Below are 23,137 nucleotides of genomic sequence, written 5' to 3' on the forward strand. Positions count from 1 at the left end.
ATTGTTCAGAAATTACTTCTTATATTCTTTGACAAGACTTTTCCCACATCTGTTCAATTTTAAACTATCCAATGGGTAAGATTACTCCTGATTCACTTTCTTCTACGCTAAACACAGCAAAATACTCTTGACTAGCAGGATGATCAATAACTTGAATAATGACATTTTTTCCATCATCCCTATTGTCTCATCCAGGTACTGTTTGCTTTTACTTGTTTAATCAAAGACAAAGAGCATATTTAAAGTAAATCCAAACTTTATTGCCAAAATTAATCTCTTGTTGCTTTTATGAAGTATTTTAACCAAAACTAATGTAAATTAAAAGCAAATCAGATAATCCAAGTTAACCATCTTCAGAATTTTGTTTCTTCATTTTTCAGTCATTCCACTGGCATCTACGTGAATGGGGGGGAAGTAATCTTGAATAAGTTGGACAGGTAGTCTTAAGTAGTCAAGAACCATTGATAAGCTTTGAGGATCCAGAGTTTCCCAGGCCAGAAAGGAGAAGTTGAGTGCCTAGCTCCCATCCTCAGTCCTTCAGTTGTCAGTTATCTTTGTCTGGACAGGAAATAGGATGAAAGAGGAGGAGGCTTCATGCTCCTGAAAGGCCCTGGGACATTCAGCAATTGCAAAAGACTGCCATGTCCACCCCAGCACAGAGAAGTCACTAGCCTACATGTTGTGACATCCACATTTCTCTCGGGCACCTTTTATAGGAGTTAAAGCACCTTTTACTCACCTTCCTCAGCACCGGGAGGTGAGTGGAAGGTGCTGACAGGATTGGCATGTGGTGTCAGTGCAGAGTATTTTAGTGTGGGCTTCCTAGACTAAAGTCAACAAAAGGGGCTGTGGGTGGACATCACACATGAAAGGCTCAGGAAGATGGGTATTAATGCAGCCATTCTCTCTATTCTGAACATTCTTCCTTTCATTTTGTGTGTGTGTGTGTGTGTGTGTGTGTGTGTGACTTTCTTCATCTACTTCATATCTCTGAGGTGATGACTCCAGAATTCTGGTGTACAGGAGTTTAGATATAACAGTATGGCCCCTAGAGCATGTTAGTGAAGGACTGTCTGGAAGTTGCATTTCATCTCAATACTTACTGTTACTTAGAATCTGTGTCAGCCATCAGTCAAAGCAGGAGAGGGTTCTACTGATACTTTAGCCACACTCTACAAAGTCTTCCCTTCTTTTTCCTTCCTGAGCTCAGTTTGGGGAGCATGATGGACTTGTGGATGTGATGGAGGTCTCCTTAGCCCCCCAGTGCTCTGCTCTGTGAATGATGCTCTCTGGAAGGGGGCAACCTGCGTGCAGACAGTACAGCCAGAAAAAGAGGCATGGTTTTTAGGATGCATGGCCCCAAACATGTATCTGGTCCACCACTGAGCTCCAGTGCTGCCTAGAATTAGATCAGGGCCTGCTTCCTTCTGTAAAGTACCAGGAGGCTCCCCCAGCCACCTTTGCCCACACTTGTGTCTTTTCTGATGCACCCTTCTGTCTGACACACAAACCATTTGCCCTTGTGTTGGTTGTCATGTACATATTTAGTTTATGGGCTTGCTGCTTTTAAGAGCAGGTGTGTTTCTGTGCATTTCTTTGTATATCTGTATGGTACTGCTTGGTCCAAGCTTGGTGCTGCTGCTGCCCAGAGAATGCCTTTTAGCTCTCTCTGTGAGATGAGAGGACCAACTACAGAAAGTAGCAAAACACAAAAATAGAGGTATTCAATACTCTCCACCACTCATCTTTAGCCTGCGTTTTCATCCTGGGAAGGGGAAAAGGAATCTGCCCCCTCCTCTGCTGTATGTGGATGAATTGTCAATGGTCTGGCTGTCTCCTGGGAGGGCTGGCTGCCTCTCCTATGGGGCTGACTGGTTCCATGTGCCCAGAGAGGGTGAAGGAAGCCTGTGTTGGTGCGCTGTGCTATCTGCAATCACATGCACCAGGCTCTGTTTCAGATACCCGACAGGAGGAAGAATGCTCCTCTTGTGCCTGGCCCAGCCTAGGCTCCTACAGAGCCTGGCAGCTGCAGCCCCTCTCTGTACCTCCGGCCACGCGCACCCTGCCTGGGCTGAGCACAGGGACCATCCCCGGAAACTTTGGAGAAACTGCCTCCTTTTCTGAGTGTTTGTCTTCCAAATTCCTTGGGGATGTGTCTCCTAGTCTGCCTCACAGTCTTATAGCAGAAGGGCCCATCAGAAAGGAAAGCGTTTAAGATAGTGTGTTTGTCCCTTAACCTTTCTAAGCAGGAGCCCTTTGACTCACTCCTCTCCTCTCTCTCTATTGCTTGAAACATAAGGGGCCCCATCACTGTTGATAACTATGCAGTTCTGTGCTCAAATTCTCTTTTCTCTCTTCTTGTGAATGCATTTCTTTTTCAGGTGTTTTGTCATTAGATACTGAATCTAAGGGCCTTTCCAAAGATACACCCACCCCGACCCAGACCATTTGGGATAGGTGGGCCCAATCAGCCAGAGCAACACTCCCCAGAGCATCTCCTTGACCCTTCTTCTCTCTCCCTCTCCCAAGGTGAATCCTCCATATTATGTCCCACTGGTCGAGCTGGTCCCTCACCCAGAGACGGCCCCTGCAACAATGGACAGAACCCACGCCTTGATGAAGAAGATTGGACAGTCCCCTGTGCGAGTCCTGAAGGAGATTGACGGCTTTGTCCTGAACCGCTTACAGTATGCAATCATCAGTGAGGCCTGGAGGCTGGTGGAGGTGCATGTGCCCTGCCCCCCTACCCCCCACTTTCCACAGTTGAGCAGGACAGCAGAAGTGACTTCCTCAGACACCCTGGGAGCTGGGAAAGTCAAAGGGCACTCTATGCTGCTTGCTCTATTCCAGAGACGCAGGGCAAGCTTTGGAAATCAAATGTCACATTGCAGTTCATTGTCTGTTCAAAAGATTTCTCTCTTACAGTCAGTCATTTGATATCGGGACACGATGAAAGACCTCTCTCCTGCCCTTTCATAGCATTTCCACATAATTACCCGGGTGAGACACACTGCATTTTCCCACAGACTCATGTTTTATCCCCTCACTGAGTGTTAAAATTTTTCAGGAGGAAAAAAAATGATATTTTGCGCAAGGTAAACTTGTACTCCCTGAAGAAACACAACTTATTTCAAGAATTTGGAGAAGAAATCAAATAAGCATAAAACTTGTTAGTAATAGGAAATATATATATGTATTGACCACATCCATCCACTGGTCCTGTATTTGTGGACTCAAGTAACTGTGGATCAAAAATATTAAAAAACTAGGTCTGTTTTGAACATGTATAGTTTTTTTCCTTGCAATTATTCCCTCAACAATGAACTCGAACATCTGTTTATATAGTATTTACATGGAATTACAAATCACTTAGAGATAGTTTAAAGTATGCAGGAGGATGTTTGTAAGTTCTATGCAAATATTATGCCATTTTATATATGAGACTCAGATTTTGGTATCTGCACAGGTCCTGGAACAAATCCCCATGGATACTGAGGGACAACTGAACATTGTTTAATAAAAGGATTTTTACATGTGAGTCCCTACACACCTAGCTGTGTACATTACCATGCCCATTTATGTGAGGATCCATGATCCCTGGCAGGGGAGAGTCAGGGCTGCCCTAGGACATGGAGAGTCAGGCCATCTGGCTTTTGCCTAGCTTCTACATGGGTCAAGCAAACTGTGCCCACACCAGTTTCTTAGAAACATGGTAGAGTATGTAAGGGTTTGCCCAATCCTCAGGCAGGGAGGGCTGTGCTCGGCTTGAACCATCTGCACCTGGCTTGGCCCCTCAGTTCCTTGTTGTGACTCGCAGGGCTGCACACCAAACCTCACCTGAGACAGGAACCAGGAAGCCACCTGTGTCTCAGCTTCCTTGGGTGTTGTTTTTTAGCTTCCCAGCAGTTCCTTCAGATTTCAGCAGAGGTGCATGTTGTACGTGACCCTCCCACTCCTTGCTCCTGGTGTTTGGTCAGATCCCTGAAACATTCATCATCTGACAGCCCCATGCACCTGGCACACAATGGGCTCAGTGCTCAACTCACTGAGTAAATTTGCTTAATGCTCCCACACCTGGAAGATTCAGTGCTGGGATTTCCATTGCTACATTGGCTATTTTAATTTTTTAGTACTTGTAGAATATTCTCAGATATCAGTCAGTGTTAGAGCATTTTAAAGAAACACTGAACTTCAAGTACCCACTTTGAGACCTATTTAAAATATCCCCACTTACCTAGAATAGGACAACAATTTAATGGACCACAAGAAGAGTTCAATACTGCAGTAAAACATTTTGCATGGTGGGGGCAGCAATTTAAAATTTTTACTTGCAAGGTATTTTAGTGTCTTGCTGTCTCCCATCTGAAAGATGAACCAACTCTAGGAGGAATTTGGAGACTCTGGTCAGAGAACTGGGCAGGAGGCATACACAAAGATTTTTTTTTTTTTTAAATTTTTAACCAGAACTGGTTTCAGTTTGGAAGGTCCCAGCAAAATTTTGGTGTCTCCTTTTACTATTGGAGGAGGGCAGACTGGAGGGGAAGTTGAGTTGTTGTTTTGGAAGTTCTTGTTGGTTTGTTTTATCCACCATTCATTGAATTGTCCTGTTTCCATGGGTTCATGGCAGACTGCATATAGTTGTATTATTGGCTTGTAGAATGTTCTCACTCTTAGTTTTCAGGGATGATATAACTCCTGAGAAAGTAAATTCAGCATGTGGCTCTGCATTGCCTGCTATGGGGACTCATGCCTGGAGTCCACACAAGGAAGTGAGTGTTACATCTGACAGGATATAGTTGGTTCCAATATAAGACGCAGCCAACAAAAATGAGAAAGTTAAGGAAGTGTGAATAAAACCCAAAGACTTGCTTTTCAGGAAAGTCTAGAAGATAATCTTTTATTCAAAAACAAAAATGATCTGCAGATAGTTAGGATTAAGGCCGATTTAGAAACTATAGGTGCATCTCTCCAGGATGTGGGGAGGGGTAGGTTGGGAGTACAGCATGGGCAGCTTTCAGCTTCCATGGGGGTGAGGTGCACAGAGAAGGGTATGGAAGAAGACTGGGACCTCTGACATTGTACCTACTTTGATCATCTGTGCACAGTGGCAGCTCCCTGGCTGGCTACCCAAGAACTCTAGCAGATATGGGAAGACATGTTTACCTACTCCTGAAGCAGCTGCTGATATGGGCTTCTGAGGGTCCACATGGATGCCGCCTTTTCTGTAAGGCTCCAGGGTTTTGAAACATGCCAGGGCCATGTTTCATCTCAAGGTTCCCCAAGATAAATCTTCTCCATAATTATTGTGCCAGCTTCAGAGTGTCTTTCACTTAGAAGGCAGCAGTGTACCTGGTGTTATACCCATTAGGTGGATTGATATAAGTATGATTGACTATTGTGTGAATTTCTTGCCAGAAAATCCATGCTGCTTATCTTCAGATTCTGCAAAGCAACAAAGGTTAGCAAATTTATCCAGAGCTACACCCTTCCCTGCTGCAAATCTGCATACGTGCTCTGAGCCAGGTCTAGGTGAGAGTTAAATGACACCCCTCTTACTCACAACTTCAGAGCCGGTTGAACTTGAATTTATGTTTTGGTATTTGTCAGCAATTGAATTTGAACTTAGATTTGAGTTTTTCCCAATTTACTTCAAAACTTTTAAGAGCAACTTTAATATCAAAAAGTAGACCTAGGAATAGTTTTATAGTAAGACTGAAGACTTGTACACATTTTAGGTTCATAAGATCCATAAGCCTTGCAGACCCCCTCTACCCTCTGCACTAAGGATGGAACCCAGGGCCTCATGCATGCTGGGCAAACACTCTACCACTGAACTGTACCTCAAGCCCCTTTGCAGAGCTTCTTATTTTTGTAAGCAAGAACTGGGATAAGTTCCACTTGTAGCCAAAATTGCCTGACACTTGATACTGGACTGCAGAGAACAGAATGAGCTTTCAGACTGGGGAGTTGCCCCCTCCAGGACTCCACATGGATGCTGTCTCATTATTTCATAAAGCAAGTTGAAAATGGACAGGGTCTTTTATACTTGACCCAAGCTTGGTGCATCCATCAGTTAGAGCTAGGGTGCTTTTCAAGGTAAGAAAGGTACCAGGTGACTTAGCTAGGGCGTAAAGGGAGTCAGTTAGAAATGGACCTGTGAGCCTTTGGGAGGAATGTTGTTCTCTGACATCTTTGTGTGAACAGCTCTTAGCAAATCAAATTCAAGTGTGAATTTCCCAGGGTCTGACCCTAAGATGGGATCTGGGCTCGAGGAGGACAGGCAGTGGGCTTGGCTTGAATGAGGGTTTGCGTTTCCGCCCAGCATGGTCATGTCTTTGTGTAGATGTGGAAGGAGCAGAGGAAGATGCATTGCCGTTCACTCACAGGGAATTACATTGATTGATTAATGTTGAATCAGCCTTGCCCAGAATAAATCTCATTTGCTCATGGTATATCATTCTTTTCTTAAATTTAAGTTTTTGGTTTTAATTGACAATAATTGTGTACACTTATGTGGTACACTATGATGGTTTGATATATGTTTGATACATTTTGGAATAATGATATCAAGCTATCACATCCATCACTTCACACACATCTTTTTGTAATGAGAACGTATAACTTCTATTCTTTTAGCAGTTTTGAAATACATAATACAATGTTAATAGCTATGATCATCATGCTGTACAGTAGGTCTTGAAAACTTATTCCTCTTAATTGAAACTTCATGCCTTGAACAGTGTCTCTACATCCCTCCTCCCTAGGTAACTTACCTTTCTACTCTCTGCTTTATGAGTTCATCTCTTTGGTTTTTTTTTTTTTTTAACTTTTTTTTTTTTTAGTTGTTGATAGAACTTTTCAAACCCAGTGCCTCACACATACTAGGCAAGTGCTCCACCACGAGCCACAAGCCCAGCCCCTGTGTTTGGTTTTTGGGTACTGGAGATTGAGCCAAAAAGGGGCACTTATCCACTGAGTCACATCCCCAGATCATTTTTATTTTGAGACAAGGTCTCACTAAGTTGATCAGGAGCTCGCTAAGATACCGAGGCTTGTTTTGAATTTGTGATCCTCCTTCCTTGGCCTCCTGAGCTGCTGGGATTAGACATGCACCACTGTGCCTGGCAGTTCACCACATGTAAGTGAGATTATATAGTGTTTTTTGTGCCCAGCTTATTTCCTTTAGCATAATGTCCTCCAGGTCTCTACATGTATGTATATGATTGCAGAGACAGAATTTTTTTTTAAGGCTGGATCATAGTCCATCATGAACATATACCACATTTTCTTTATCCATTCATCTACTGATGACACTTAAGTTGAATCTTGATTATTGTGCATATGCTGCAATGAACATGAGAACACGGATATATTTTCAACATACTGAATTCAGTTCTTTTGGTTATGTGCCCAGAAGTGGGATTGTGGGTTCTATTTTTTAGTTTTTTGAGGCACCTCCATCCTGTTCTTCATAATGGCTATATTAATTTAAATTCTCACATGGTATGTCATTTGTTTTAGTCATTGCTGGGTTCAATTTGCTTATGTTTTGTTGAGAATTTGTTTGTATCCAAACTCATAGGAGATGTTATCTATAGGGATTTGTTTGTTTGTTTTTGGTACTATCTTTTTTTTTTTTTTTAACTTTAATATCAAGGAAGCACTGGCTGCATAAAGTGAGTTGGGAAACTTCCTTGTCTTTTCCGGAAGAGATTACACAGATTAATTCTTCTTAATTGTTTCTTAATTTATCTTGTTTGGTAGACTTCTGCAGTGAAACCCCATGGCCCTGGAGAATTATTTTTTGGGAACTTTTAAATTAAAAATTCAACTTCTTTAATAACTATAGAACTATTCAGCTTGTCTGTTTCATTAGGATTAAATTTGAATGGTTTGTGGTTATTGACAAATTGGTTCATTTCTTCTAAGGTATTGAATTTATGAGTATAATGTTGCTGGTAGTACTCCTTTTATCCATTTAATGGATATATGGTCTATAGTTATATCCTTGGTTTTGTTCCTGAAATTGGTGATTTTTGTCTGTTTTTTTGTTTTGTTGGGGTTTTTTTTTGTCATATTGCTAGAAATTTATCAATTTTATTGATTTTTTTAGAATAACAACTGCATTAGTCAGCTTACATTACTGTAACAAAATACCCAAGATTACCAATTTAAAAAGAGGAAAGGTTTATTTTATTTATTTTTTATCTTTTATTGATTTTATTTTTTTAAGGAAAGGTTTATTTTAGCTCACAGTTTTGGAGGTTTCAGACCACAGTTGATGGGTTCTATTGCTTTTGGTCCTACAGCAAGGCAGCATATCACAACAAGAGCATATAGCAGAGGAGGTCCATTCACTTCATAGTGGTTGAGTGCAAAAAAAAGGAAGAACAAGGTGTAGGGTCCCGATACTCCCATATGAGGCCACCTCCAGTGACCAGAAGACCTCCCACTTGGCCTCACCTCTTAAAGGTTCCACCACCTTCCAATAGCAGCAAATTGTGGATTAAGTTTTTACCACATGGGCCTTTGGGGATCATTTAAGATCCAAAGTACAGCAAAAATCTTTTTTATTTCATTGATTTTTTTTCTCACTTTTTCCCCTCTGTTTTAAATCGCAGGGACTAACTTAGGGCATATTTGAATCCTGGCAGTCAAGCATCAAACAGAAATTTCAAGGAAGACAGGGGTGGGAGGGAGGACTTCCCATTGTCACATCCATGTGGGGGATCATGAAAGTGACACCAAATTGCAGCATCATTTCTAGATCAGAAAGAGAGGAATAAGAAGCACTATTCTACTATCCTGTCTGGTCTTTGTGCATCCTAGGCTATGATATACTGACTTGCCATCACCCATTCACTATCCATCTCTATCCACACAGCCCTGTAAGCACCTCAGATCTTCTGGAGTAAAATGAGCACCCAGTGTCCAAGGGAATGAAGGATGTAGGGTCTGTTGTATTGTCTCATAGGTGTTCGGTCCCTTTTCTCCTCTTTAGTTTGTCTTCAGATTTGAGATAGGGCATCCCTTTGCACACTGGGAAATGCCAGCTAGGCATGTCTGAGTATTGTCTAGTAGTACTTATTCCCCTGAAAAAGTCAGAGTCACTAGGTCATAAGATACTGCTCATCAGGAGTACAATTTCAAGTTCATATTCTGAAGACATTAACACAGTGAGGGAAATTGTGTTGTAATGAAAAACCTGGATAAAAGCTGAGTTTGTTGTCTATAAATTCTTACCCTGTTGGGATGGATAGGTGGAGGAATAGGAACAGGTGAACAGGAGACAAATGCCTACAGATTTATTACCATGCACAGGAACACAGGACAGTGTGTGCCCAATACTTCCATGAGGTTAGGATGCTTAATACCCTTCTTCACAGGAGAGAGGGAAAAGGGGGAATATGGGCCATTTTTGAGGTACAGTAAGTGATTTGTAGGGGAATGAATGGCCTGGGAGACAAATAGTGATCTGTAAACAATCCTCTTTGAAAGCTGACTAGGCACAGGAGACAGATAATAGCTTGTGACAGTCTCTCCAGGTGCAGTCTCTCCATCTTTGTTCCTGTGATGAGTCTAGTTAATGAAAAAATGTGTGTGGGCTGCGGGGAAGAGGGGCTATTGACCAAAGGCAGTTGTTTTCTTCTTTAGCAAGCCCAGTTTTCAGGCAGATAAGGGAATATCAGAGTGAAGCCTCTTCTGGCATCTACTGATACCTAGGACCAGTACCAGGGTAGCATATTGTGAGATGTTCCCTGTGCCCCTTTATCCCTGAGCTGCAGAAATTCAGTTCTTAGCTTTTTGACCTGCCAGGGAGGGTGTAGTCTGCACTACCTGGATAAGACTTCTTGGGATTCAAGAATTTTGTCACTGAGTTTCATTTCAGACACAAATGTCAACGTTGAAGGAATTATTCCAGTTTAATAAAGTGTGCCTTTAGGGTCATGTAGTCATATTGGCAGATGAAGCTTCTCTGGAAACTTCTTCATGGACTTCTGTTGAATATCATTGATGTTGCAGAAACTAGGAGTCAGCACAGGACACCATGGAGAATCGTCTGCTCATCATGGTCACCTCAGTCTGTGTAATGTTTCAAAATTTGAAAAGTACTTTCCTATCCATTTCACATGATTTCCAGATACTTTTAAATCAGCTCTTAACAAAGAGAGACACATTGTTATTTTTTCCTTTACATATTTATTTATAAAAAATAAAATCACAGGAACAAAGATGCCCAAGAAGTTAAGTGCCTTGATCTGCTCTCCACAGCCTGGTAGGGAATTCAGACCTGTTCTGCTGCATGTCTGCATTCATGAAGTCAGGATGATAATAAGCCTGATTTTTTTTTATGGGGAAATGATGAGGATTAGGGGGTTGTGTGTACAAAGAGCTCAGCCCAATGCCAGGCACAATGTTTATGATAATGTTGTTTTTTGAATCCATTATTCTTTTTTGTATGGAATGGCCATCACCAGTAACACTCTGAGCTGAAGTACTCACACCTTATCTAGGTAAGTGATGGCCATGAGAACAGAGTGGGCCTCTTGGGAGCTGATTAGAAATCAGCATTCCGGCTGGGCTTGGTACATGCCTGTAATCCCAGCAGCTTGGGAGGCTGAGGCAGGAGGAGAGAAAGTTCAAAGCCAGCCTCAGCAACTTAGTGAGGCCCTGAGTAACTCAGTGAGATCCTGTCTCTAAATAAAAAACAAAAAATTGCTAGGGATGTGGCTCAGCAGTGAAGTACCCCTGGGTGTTCACTCCCCAGTACCAAAAGAAAAAAAGAAATGCAGCCTTTTACAGTTCTGCTCCAGACCTGAAGAATCAGAATCTGCATCATAAAAAGCCAGGAGATTCTCATGTATTCCATGGTTGGAGAAGTCCTGGTTTATGTGACTTCCCTGAGGCCTGGGCATCAAGTCTTAATGTACTATGTTTCATCTGTTCCAAGACAAATTTTTTTCAGGAGTCCTTTTTCCCTGAACTCAACCTACATATTACAGTTGACAATGTATATTAGTTGTATTGGTAGCATTTTTTTTTCTTCCTTAATGGGACATTTAATACTAGTTTAGTTTTCAGTGGATGGAGTCTTCATTTCAATGAGATGTAGTATATTTCACCTCCTTTGGTGTTTGCCTTTCCCCTCTATTTTTCTTTACCTACATATCAGTGACTATTGTTTCTGGTTCTCTTGATCTCTTTATCCTGTCTGTAATTCAGTGAAGTGGGGTCACTCAGCTTTCTGCAATATGTAAAAGTGTGGGCACCTGTATACCAGGTGTTCTGGGCTTATGCTAGCCAGTAACCTGCATGTTGTGAATTGTTATGCATACGTTAAAATGTGAATTAGAAAGCTTCTTTACAGATGAGGTGACACAACAGGGAACTAAGGGGGTGAACATATTTTAGGTGGTGGGGAGATGCCTAAAATGTTTAAATTTACAGCTGTAATCACCTCTTAGATTTCTCTCATATGTACTGTGTTCACATGGTGGTAGGTGGTCCTTTGATTTCTTCTGTATTTTATGTTTTTTTAGTTGTAGATGGACACAATACCTTTACTTATTTATTTTTATGTGGTGCTGAGAATTGAACTCAGTGCCTCACACAAGCTAGGCAAGCACTCTACCACTGGGCCACAACCCCAGCCCTCTTCTTTCTTTATATAAAACAATATTGGTCTGGGCTTCATTTTCTACATTCACACAAATCCCCAGAAGTTTCCTTCTCATAAACCCAGCATTCTGATCAGGAAGCTATCTCAGTAAGCAGCCTGCATGCCCTGTCCTTTTGGACCATCTGGGTTTTACTGGACATGGGGACTTTGCCTTGGTGACAGAAGAAATAAAACCAAATTAGTTGAGCAAATAAACAGACAAAGCTTTTATGATGGCTTCTACCTGAGAAGAGACACTGCACTGATAGGATAGTGTCAGGCTGACTGTCAAGTCAAAAGATAGTTACTTTTATTCATTTGTGTGAAAGTGTGGTAGAAGCGAGCTAGAGTTTAGGAATGTTAATTGCCTGTAGGTACATTTCAAAAGGTGTTTTTTGTTTCCTGGGTGAAAACTTTAACCTTGAAGGAGTTTTCTGGTCATACTGGTGATAATTATCACATCTCATGTGGATGTGGCACCCTGTGTAAACATGTCTGTCTTGTGATAAGGATGAGTTGGGTAGCTGTTAAGAGAATACACAGGTGGAAGTGAAAAAAACAAATCATGGCAAATACGAAGTCAAGGGCCCTGAGAATCTTCTGTTTTGCTGACTCCTCAACAGTATGATCCTTTGGGTTGTTTGTCCTTGGAGAGTAACGGTGAGAGTGACCTGGTTTTAATGGTAAATCTGATTTCTAAGGCTAGTAAACCTTTGAGAGTGAGTGAAAGGGTCAGGAAGGACACATATTATGATATTAATAGCTAGCTAGTCGTGAGTTAAGGTGGGATAGTGGGGAAGAGTACACACCATGCTTGTAGTAGCTATGAGTTAAGGTCCAGGAATGCGTTTGCCCTTTGTCCCCATGGTGGTCCCTGACTGTTTGATGGAGAGGCTTTTTCTATAAACCAACCAGGACAGGAGGTGTGTGACATTTGCCAGTTACTCAGACATTTACTCTCTGGAATAACCACAGTACAAATCAAGGCTTCTGACGGGGGGAGGCAGGCAGCAGGGCAGACTAGGCTCAATCCCCCTGTTTTTCAAACTTTGGGGTCAACAAAAGTGAGAGCAGTCTTGTGGCTTGAGGCAGCAGAGGCTTAACAAGAGAAAGCTTGTTCCAGGCAGCCACCTACAGGCCCTGGAAGGTGGGATGATGCTAGAAATGTTTCTTCAGAGGGAATACTTGGGGAATGCCATGGGGTGCTTTGGGCTGTGGCTCACCTGGAATGTGCCCAGTGGGAAAAAGTTGAGGCTTGAGTAAAATATTACCGCACAGACACGGATGACATCTGTCTGTGTGCTTGGCAAGAAGAGTCATGTAGAGTGATGGGCTGGTATGTAAAGGGAAGTCAGAGGAGCCGAGAAGGACCCAAGCCCCAGCCTGTCACACCACACCCTCAGCTGGAGCGTTTTCTAATTTTTTTTAAATCCAATTATAAGCTTTTTTTCTTTAATAATATATAGAGTGAAAAAATGATAATAAAAAAAGTGGCTGAGTAAGCCTCCATGGTTGCTTCGAGAGTTCTGGTTTTCTCTCTCAGAGCTGCTCTGAGCCTTACTTCCTCCCAGAAACAACCTTTGTTCCTGGTGTGTTCCTCCTTCCAGGCTCTGCAGGAGGGCTTTCCTCTGCTTCTTGCTCAACTGGCCCCTTGCATGCCCATCCTGCTTTCCTTCCTGCCCATCTGTCTGTTCCTTCTCTTCGGTGTGTCTGCCCACTGTTCCCAGTGCAGGTGCACCAGAGTTGCAACCTCCCACTTCCAGTGTGTCTGAAATTACCATGCCTTCCTTTTTTCTTTCTCACCCAGGCAAAATCCACCCAGCAAAGTATTTCCCAAGATATTTTTCTGCCACTGCTGCACTACATATTCCATCTCCCGAAAATACAACCCAGGAACTAATAGTCATGGGACTGTGGGAACCTAGGCACACTCACCTCTCCACCTCCTTCACACTCTTGGGCCCATCGTTCCTTCCTTCTCAAGCATTTTTCTTGTTCATATCCCAGAGTCAGAGTAGTCAGTGTGTCTGTGGCAGCAAGTGTGTCACTAGAAGGTATCATGGGGTTTTCTTGGGTTTAACTCTTCTCGCTCTCACCTCATGAAGTTTGATGATGACTGTCCTGGGTCTATGATGTCTGTCTTTTTTTTTTTTTTAGTTCCATCGCAATGGAATCCATATGCTGCTTCTTAGCCCAGTGATGCAGCAGCATATCCTTTGGGACCATGGAGCTATTAGAGCCAATGTAACATCTATTCACTAGGACCAGTTGCTAGCTAGCTGAAACCCATTTTCTTTTTGGATTCACACGCAGAGAGCTCCTTGAAAATGACCTGCTTTCCTCCGCTCAGAGGCATTAAGAGAAGAGAATGTTTTTTGTTGTTAGGGCAGCACTAAAAGGGCATTTCAGGGTTCTCAGAACCACGTCAGAGTCCACATTCAGGAGTCAGGGATTGTCCAGTGTTCAACACCAATACTGGGAGAGGCTTCATTACATAGAGAGGTCGTTCATGGATGGATGTAATCTGGCACCCTGAAAAGCTCGATGAAATACTTCACAAACTGAGTACTGCCAATGACATATTAAAAGGATATCCACCATGATCAGTAGTGTTTTTCCTAGGAATGCAAGGATAGTTCAACATACACAAATCTATAAATATGATAACATCACATTAAGAACATGAAGCATAAACCCATGTGATATCTCAGTAGATGCCAAAAAAAAAAAAAAAAGCATTTGGCAAAATTCAACATCCCTCCATGATAAAAACTTTAAATGAATTATATATGGAAGAAATGTGTTCTAACGCAAGAAAGGTCACATATGACAAAACCACAACTAACATAATAACTCATATATCATATGTCAACTCAAATCTCCACTGAGTAATTATGAAAGAAGGGGCAGGCAGAGACAAGGCTTGTGCTGTGCTCTGTTTTTATTTTGTGGGGAAGGAGTCGGGGCTTATAGTTTTTGATTCAAATCTCTTTGTAAAAAGTTTTATTCCCAAAGGACACCTCAGTTAAGGTACAGATTGAACATCCCAATCTAAAATTCAAAGTGCAACAAAATCTGAAACTTTTTGAGAGTCGAGTTCAAAATGTTTCAGATTTCATTTTGGCTTTTGGATTTCTGGGTTAGGCATGCTCAACTGCTAAAGTCTATGCAAATACTCCAAAAATCTGAAAACCTCTGAATCTAAAGTACTTCTTGTCCTCAGCATTTTGGATAAGGGATACTCAGTCTAAACCACTACCTTTGCTGAAAGGTAGTAAACTTACTCACATTCATGCAAAAGAGTGGATTATTTTTGTTGTTTTGTTTGCTTTTAAGGTCAAGGCCTTGCTTCACTTTCTTTCAGACTCTGCAATGCTGCTGTTTTTCTCCCTGGAAGCATTGTCATACACACAGCATACAGAGAAAAAAGAACACCAGAGAATTATCACTGGAGCCCAAAGAGCTCTGGAACACCCCTTTTATTGGGACAAAGTCTTTCTTTTTTTTCTCTTCTATTTTTTGGTCTGTTCCCATTTTAAAACTTTGAAGGAAGTTTAAAGAGTAAAATACCTATGTTTGCCCTTCCCCAAATCAAATGGCTTTCCTCTGAGTTTTTGTCTAGTTTTTATTATGAACACTTAGTTTTCATTCATTTGTAGTGGTTTCATGATATGTAACTTATTTAAAAAAATTCTTTTTTGGGGGCTTGTTTTGAGGTGGCTTCAGGTTTTCTGTGATGATAGTTCTGCCATGACCTCTGTATATGTAGGCTGTTTCCTCTGAAGTCTTTTCATGGAATAATTCCCAGGGGACAGCTTGGCCTATCAGAGAGTAGCATTTTTATGACTTGATAGATGTGGCCAAAATGCCTCCTGGAGGGTGAGACCTGCCTCTTCTGCCACCTACAGGGTGCGTGGGCAGCTCAACCAGAAGGGTCTACTTTGTGTTTCTTACCTTCTTTCTCCTGAGCGCTGGTCTGACTCCTGAGCGTCCTCTTGGAAGGCTCTTGACAGGATGAGTGTTTTATGAGCATGATTCAATGCCCTGTTGCATCACTTAAATGTAGTGTTCAATCAACTCTTCTAGAGTTAGCAGAATCTTCCCGAGTCATTCTGTTGGAATGTCTGTGTCCCGCTTCCAAAAAAACTTGTAGGTATTGGCAAGAGGCCGGCTGCTCACAAACCTGACCACAAGCCTGTGAGTAACAGTGAGGTAGCACTTAGCCATCTTTTATTTTCTCCTTATTAAGATCTATTTGCCTCACCTTCTCCCTGGAAGAGGCGTGGGTGGGGATGGCTAGGTCAGGTCTTTATTGCCCTTGCTCAGAGCCAGTTGCATATTGCAGGGCAGGGAAGCAATGTGTGGCAAAGAGAATAGAAAACAAAAATATGTAAGACTATATTAGTGGAGGGAACTAACTCATGGTTCTTGTTCATTTCCCATGAGAACCTCATGAATCATTGTGATAGTTCTCAATTTAAATTTCTAGATCTTGAATTCTCTTCCTCTCTAGACTGTTTGCAAGACCTCCAATCATGGGATGTTTCCAAAAGGGACAGTCTAGAACCCTTGGCTCATGTCTTGAGTTTTTCTACACCAGTAACTATTCTCATCTGGCTGACCCTTGAACATTCTGGAGACAGGAAGATTGTCAAAGTTTACATCTATTCCATCCTTACTTTCAGTGGAGATTGAGGTGGACCCTATGTAATCCCTTCTCCTTGGACTCTGACCTTGGGTGATACAAAATAAGCCCAGTGCTTCTTTCCTGTCAGCCTTAGGTGACTGAAGATGGCAGAGTGAGTCCCCTCCATCTCACTGTTGTATTTCACTATCTAAAACTAACCTGAAATAAATCCTTTAGTGACTCTTCACTTTTCTCAGTTAAGGTGATGATTGAGGAGGGTTGGAAGAACTAGTTGGTTCCTGATCCACATTCCCAGGTAGCTCTCTGTTCCTAGTGGTGAGGCTGGTGGTAAAGTTAAAGGAGTATTTGCACAGAAAAACTTGACAATACAGGAACCAGTGTGTGGAAACAGAGCAAACAAAACACAAGATCAACAACTGGGAATTAGGCAAGGGAAGAGGCATGAAGAAAAATGAGAAAAGCCAATGAAAATGAAGGCATGCAAAATACACATGGATTAAATTAAAAAAAAAACTAGATATAAGGATGGGATGTTTAGAGAGAAGGAAAAATAATTCCATGTAGCTGGCAGGCCCATAGAGGCAATAGTCACAGGGAATTCATTTATCAAATACTTCAAGTACAACTCAGCCATTGGAGTCCCCACCTGTCTTCCCCGTCTTCTGGATCTATCAAAGGACCATATCATGCATCAGGACATCTAAACCTTTTGCCTATTGTTAATAATTTGATATGTCTTTCCCCTTCCTCTCCCCCGACCCCATACAAACAAATGAAAGCACTAGATCCTAGATACCTGAAAGTGAGGATCATGCTTTGAATTATGGTCCCCCAAGAGGGTAGGCTTGGCTAATCAAGAACACCCAATTGTTTAAACAAAGTTTAGGTGTGGCTGTACAGGATTTTGTAGATCAATTGATTTTGAGCAAGGAGATTATCCTCTATAATCTGGGTGGGCTATATCCAATCTGTTGAAAGGCCTTAAAAGCAGAACTGAGATTTCCTGAGAAAGAAGAAATTCCACCTGTGGACTGCAAGGTTAACTCCTGCCCCACAGTAGCCAGTCTGGCCTTCTGATGGTTTGTCCTATGGATTTCAGACTCACTAGCCTCACGATCACATAAACTAATTCCTTGAAGTAAATCAATCAAAATATCTCCCTCTCTCCCTCCCTCCCTCTCTCCCTTCCTCTCTCTTTCTTTCTCTCTCTTTATTTCTATAATACATATACTCATAGGTCTCTCTGTATCTGTGGGTTCTGCATTTGTAGATTCAAGCAACTGTGGATTGAAAATATTCAGAAAAAAAGTGGCATCTGTACTGAGTACGTATAGACTTTTTTCCTGTTATTATTCCCTAAACAATGCAGTATAGCAACTATTTGCATAGCATTTACACTATATTAGTTATTTTAAGTCATCTAGAGGTAATATAAAGTATATAGGAGGATATGTGTAGGTTTTCTGGAAACACTATACCACTTTATTTAAGGAACTTTAGCATCTATGAAACTTGGTATCTCAGATGGAAGGGCGGTCCTAGAACCAATCTCCCACAGATGCCAAGAGATGATTTTGTGTGTGTGTGTGTGTGTGTGTACGTGCGTACACATGTATGTCTTCTACCAATTCTGTCTCTCTGGTAGAATCCTGACACATTTCTAAATTTTAATTATACTTAAAATATGTACCATAGTAATCAAGAACTTCATTTATTATCTTGTGTTTTTTTTTTTCCTTCATGGGTGATTATCTTGTTACCCTCCCACACAAGCCTGGGCATTATTCCCAGCACACCAGGTATAAAACCTGTGCCTGGGCCATGCGTATATGTCAGTTGATCATGGTAAATCTCAGATTTTAACTAAAGAAAGTAGAGGCGAGAAGTATTTCAATAAATGGAATTCCTTTCCACTCTGTCTGGGTCCTACTCGCCTGTGATTCTCAGCACATGGTTATAAAAGCCAGGTTTTGAACAGTGATCTTACTGTTCAATTTTCTGGAATCTTTTAACCACTTGGGGCTCTTCCTTTGTACATGTGACTTGAGAATTTTACCATAAAATGAAGGAAGTACTGATAGATGTTAAAACTGACCTGGGGTCAGGTTCCATTATCCAAACAAAAGTGCTGTGCTCCATCTATTTTCCAGGAATCATGTGTCAGTTCAGTGTTTTCAGCATAAGCACTTGTTTCTGCCTATTCTGCACCATGGTTACTTATTGTAATTGTTATGATAATTTTAGGTCACAAGTGTCACAAGGCTTTGGGTGGAATTGAACTCAAAGAGGGAAACTGAGCTGAATTGAAACATATCCTCAATGTGAAACCTGTAGTTTAATGCTGAGGGCAATAGGGAGAAACTCAAATGTTTGCCTCAGCAATGTGAAATTTCAGTCGGCAAGAAATTGAATTGAATTGAATTACCTGCAATTATTTTCTTTCTCTGGATTCTGCTTCTTGGTTAAAAACAGACTTTGATAAATCTACTTTAGAAATTCCACAGGGGACAGAAAGGAGTAAGGGAATGAAGATAGCTAAAGGTTCTTCACTATTCTAACTTGTTCTACTGATATATAGTGACTAATAAAAAAATAGACAGCCTTACTCTAGATGAAATGGGAAGGAGAAAGGAATATTTGGGAATCGGAGGGCATGAAGTTCCCCCAAATGATGATGCTGTTCATACCATCCCTCTCAGGCTTTAGTTGGGGTACAGTAAGTTCAGATGATAGGAATCAAAATTTAACTACTCTTGTGCTGGGGGTCTAGCTCAGTGGTAGAGTGCTTGTCCATCATTCATGAGGCCCTGGATTGGATCCCCCAGTACAAATAAAACTTAACTACTCTGGTAGCTCACCTTTTGTATATTTTGAAATCCTTTAAAAATCAATTCTAAAAATACTAACCCCAATTGTAGAAGAAAAGAGCCAAGCCAAATAGCATAGCAAGCGTAGAGTGGCTTCCATATTTGCATCCTTCACAGTTTGAAGGCTAAAATGAAAACTTTAGGCTTTTTTGGAATGTTGATCTGAAAACCAAGGCTCAGGGAGGGTCCTCAGGGCCCCACCTGGATGCCTTTCACAGCATTCCCGAGCCTACAGGGTGCAGGAAAGCACAGCCAAGGCCATCAGGCAGCCTGGAGAGAGCCCCAGAGCCACTCCTTCCGCCTCAGTGCTTGTCAAGCAGGGAGGGGCAAGCAGGCAAGCAGGAGTGACTGTTCACATCAGATGAGCTACTTGATGGTTCTGGGCATTACCACAGCCACAGGCCTTCTGTGGATTATTTCCTCCTCATTGAGGCCCCTCCCTCCTTACAGCTTGGTTATTAAAAGTGAAAGGAGGTGATACTTGTCAGCATTTGAGTGAACTGGAAAAATTACTTTGTTCTCCTTAGTGGTCCAAATGAACACATGGTAGGATGATTTAGAATGATTAGAAAACCCAATGAGATAACCATTGTTCCCTCCCAGATCAGCAGAAATTTGCAGGTATGATGACATTCATCATTGGAAAAGACACAGAGAGATGGGAACCCTTCTGACGTGGTGCCAGAGGCAGGCAGTGAACATGATGCAATGCTTTGGGGAACAGCTTAGCATTGTCTAGTAAGGTGCAGGATGAAGAATTGCCTGCTGTAGGCTTCAGCAGTTCTATTTGGACATGGGTCAGAGCCATGTACAAGAATATTCGGTCTCCCTATATACAGGAACCGTATATTAGAAACAATCCAGATGCTCATGAGCAGTAGGATGGATAAGTAAACTGATTTATTTTCTTTGTACCAAGAATTGAACTCAGGGGCACTTAACTGCTGAGCCACATCCCCAAGAGCCTTTTTATTTTAAGATAGGGTCTTACTAAGTTGCTTAGAGCTTTGCTAAGTGGCTGAGGCTGGCTTTGAACTTGCAATCCTCCTGTCTCAGTGTCTCAAGCCACTGGGATTAAGGTGTGCGCTACTACATAGGCATAAACTGTGATTTCTATACATCAACAAGTGTGGACAAATGACAAACTACAGCTATATATAACATAGGTGTGTGTGTGTGTGTGTGTGTGTTTTCCCCCTCTTTCTTTCGGTATTGAGAGTAAAACCCAGGGGCCATCTCCCACTGAGCCACATCCCTTCTTATTATTTTATTTTATCTTGAGAGGGGGTCTCAGTAAGTTGCCCAGGCTGGCCTTGAACTTGTGATTCTCCTGCCTCAGCCTCCCAGGTAGCTACGATTATAGGAGTGTGCCACCAGACTCAACTGGTGCATCTTTTTTGATTTTGTTTTTGCAACCCAGGGCGTCATGCATGCTGGGTAAGCACTTTGTCACTGAGTTATGCCTCACAGCCCTAGGTACATCTTAAAAACATAATATTTAGAGATAGAAGCAAGTCACTCAAGAATGCATACCATATAATTTCATCAACTAGAAGATTTGACACAGGCAAAACCCAGACTCCCTGTTGAGGAATGTAAACATAGATGTACAATCTCAAAAACCAAGAGTGGTTATTAAATAATGTTAGGATGTTTATCTCCAGGAAGGAGTGGATAGGATGAACTGAGGAAGATGGGTGTGGTGGTTTAAGGGGGTTTCCTTCATACTTATTCTCTACACCATAAACTTGTGCATGTCTTTATATGTTTCTGTCTTGCACATGTGCATACACATCCAACTAGATGGAAAGTGGTTCTTTGAAGTGGAGTTGCTCAGTCAGACATGGCTTGTACTTGCCCCTTGTGGGTGGCTGGGCTATGTCTTCATGTTGGTTCTTTGACTCCATTCTCTTGAACCTGTCTCACCAGAGTTCTCTCAGATGAACTGGTGGTCCAGACACCCACACAGATGTGAGATCACCTGTGTGTCTTCCTCAGCAGTGGGGATGTGGGTGGTGGTGGTAGAGTATTGCAAATCCCCCACCCATCAGCTGTCTTTGAATTCTGGGAAGTGTGAAGTCCCAGCAGCCCCCAATGACAGGGGGTGCTCCAGTCTCTGGGGCCCCAGACCTACTCGGGATGATTAGAGGGCAAAGGGTGCTACCCTAGACCATGGACCACCAAGGACTACCACAAAGCCTCAGAACCTTCCCTTAAGCTGACAAAGGCTTTCTTCTCAAGTAGAACCTCAGACAACTCTTTCAGGAAAAGGCAGAGGATTACCCATAATCCACAGTGAAGGGAATGTGCCTGGTGGGCTGCTTGCCTGAACCTATCACTGGGAGTCAGGTGTATTCTAGTGTGTGGATATGCCTCTTGGGCACAGGAACCAGATCCACAGCCAAGGGCTGGCAGGGACCACCAAAGCTGTCAGTAGAAAAGGTAGCATGGTCAGTGGCCTCTTAAGATGGCAGACCCTACAGTGCTCTGTCTGTGAAAGAAACTACTCAGGAAAGAAGACCCAGAGCTGCTGATTCCATAGTAATGCTACTAATCTGACCCCTGAAGATTTAGGGGAAAATGTTAACTTCTCTCACGTTGAAATGCCCAAGGTACAAAGATTCTTGGTGGGAGTGAAAGGGCGGTGAATTGCTGGATCATGCAGATATTTATTTATGCATCCCTGCCTGGTTCCTAAAGTCATTGGAGGCAGCAGCTGTATGAAGAATGAGCCAAGAAACACACATGGTTGCTTGCACATCTAAGCTAAGCATACAACAACTTGCTTCTTGCTTTGCAATTAACATTTGCAGAAGATTCTAGGGCCCCACCTTGGTGAACAAACCCTTAGTTCTAAACTGCATTTCATCAAAAAATGATATTTCTTATAAACTCATTAAAAGCAGAACAAGGCCAGACTTGCAGGCAGGTAAAACCTGAAGCACCTTCCAGTTCTTTGGATAGAACTTATCTTATTCCTCACCTCCTAGGCAAATATCCAGAAAGTCCGTCTTGCCCTTCTCCTCTGATACTTGGTCCTCATTCTTCCCTTGCCCTTCACCCTCTCCCATCTCTAAAGCACATGGTCCATTGGCTGTAGGGTGTGGATGATGATCATACAGCTTGATTGCTGGTATGGAATAGGTGAATGGGTATTTCAGGATGTATACATGTGTGTGTGTGTGTGTGTGTGTATATATGTGTGTATCCTTTCCAGAGAACTCATCCCTGTGCTGTCCCCTTTTCCCCATGTAGGAAGGAGTAGTGACTCCCTGCGACCTGGACCTTGTCATGTCAGATGGGCTGGGCATGCGATATGCATTCATTGGACCCTTGGAAACCATGCACCTCAATGCAGAAGGTACGCATCCAGGTCTAGGATGGGAATTTTGTGCTGTTGAGTATTTCCATGGGTTTTATGAACAGTTGAATTTTGCTGCTTCTCTTCCTCTTCCTCCTCCTCCCAAACCCCTGCTCCCAACAATTGAATAGAAACAGTGGTATCTGTGGGAGACAATGACCATTCCTGGTAATTCACAGATCTGGGCTGGGACAGGGAGCACTGTGCACTGAGATGTAAATCCACATGAAATCTGGGAACCACAGGGCTTTGAGTGGTGAAGACCACTTGGGTGGAAACTAAAAGTAAGAGAGGGACATGATGTGATAGGGACTTTGCTATGGAAGAAAAAGTGGTATTTTTCTAAGGTGATAGAATTTTTTACAAAGACAAGAAAAAAATGGTGAAAAAGATGAAAAAATAGGAGTACAAACTTAACCCAGAAGAGCCTCTACTAGAGGTATCTTCTGCCTAAACATGGGGGGGGGGGCTACAAGGGTACTTCCCTTCCAGAAGGCTGCGGAGCCATGAGGCTTCCACAGGGCAGGACCTGGGATAGGCATATAGAAAAGGACAGGCCAGATGTCTGCCCTGAAGCAGACTTCAGAACCCCGGGGGCGGGG

General features: G+C 42.3%; 1 protein-coding gene across 1 annotated transcript in view; it reads left to right on the forward strand.

Annotated features, from left to right (window-relative positions):
* Cryl1 (crystallin lambda 1) overlaps positions 1–23,137 on the forward strand; it is a 140,479-nt gene that overhangs the window by 109,115 nt on the left and 8,227 nt on the right. The window contains exons 5-6 of the mRNA XM_015499346.2: positions 2,530–2,724; positions 22,430–22,535. Of these exons, the coding sequence (XP_015354832.1) occupies positions 2,530–2,724; positions 22,430–22,535 (301 nt within the window). The remainder of the gene's footprint in view (positions 1–2,529; positions 2,725–22,429; positions 22,536–23,137) is intronic.

The sequence above is a fragment of the Marmota marmota genome, unplaced genomic scaffold (assembly GCF_001458135.2).
Source record: "Marmota marmota marmota unplaced genomic scaffold, marMar, whole genome shotgun sequence".
Taxonomy (NCBI): domain Eukaryota; kingdom Metazoa; phylum Chordata; class Mammalia; order Rodentia; family Sciuridae; genus Marmota; species Marmota marmota.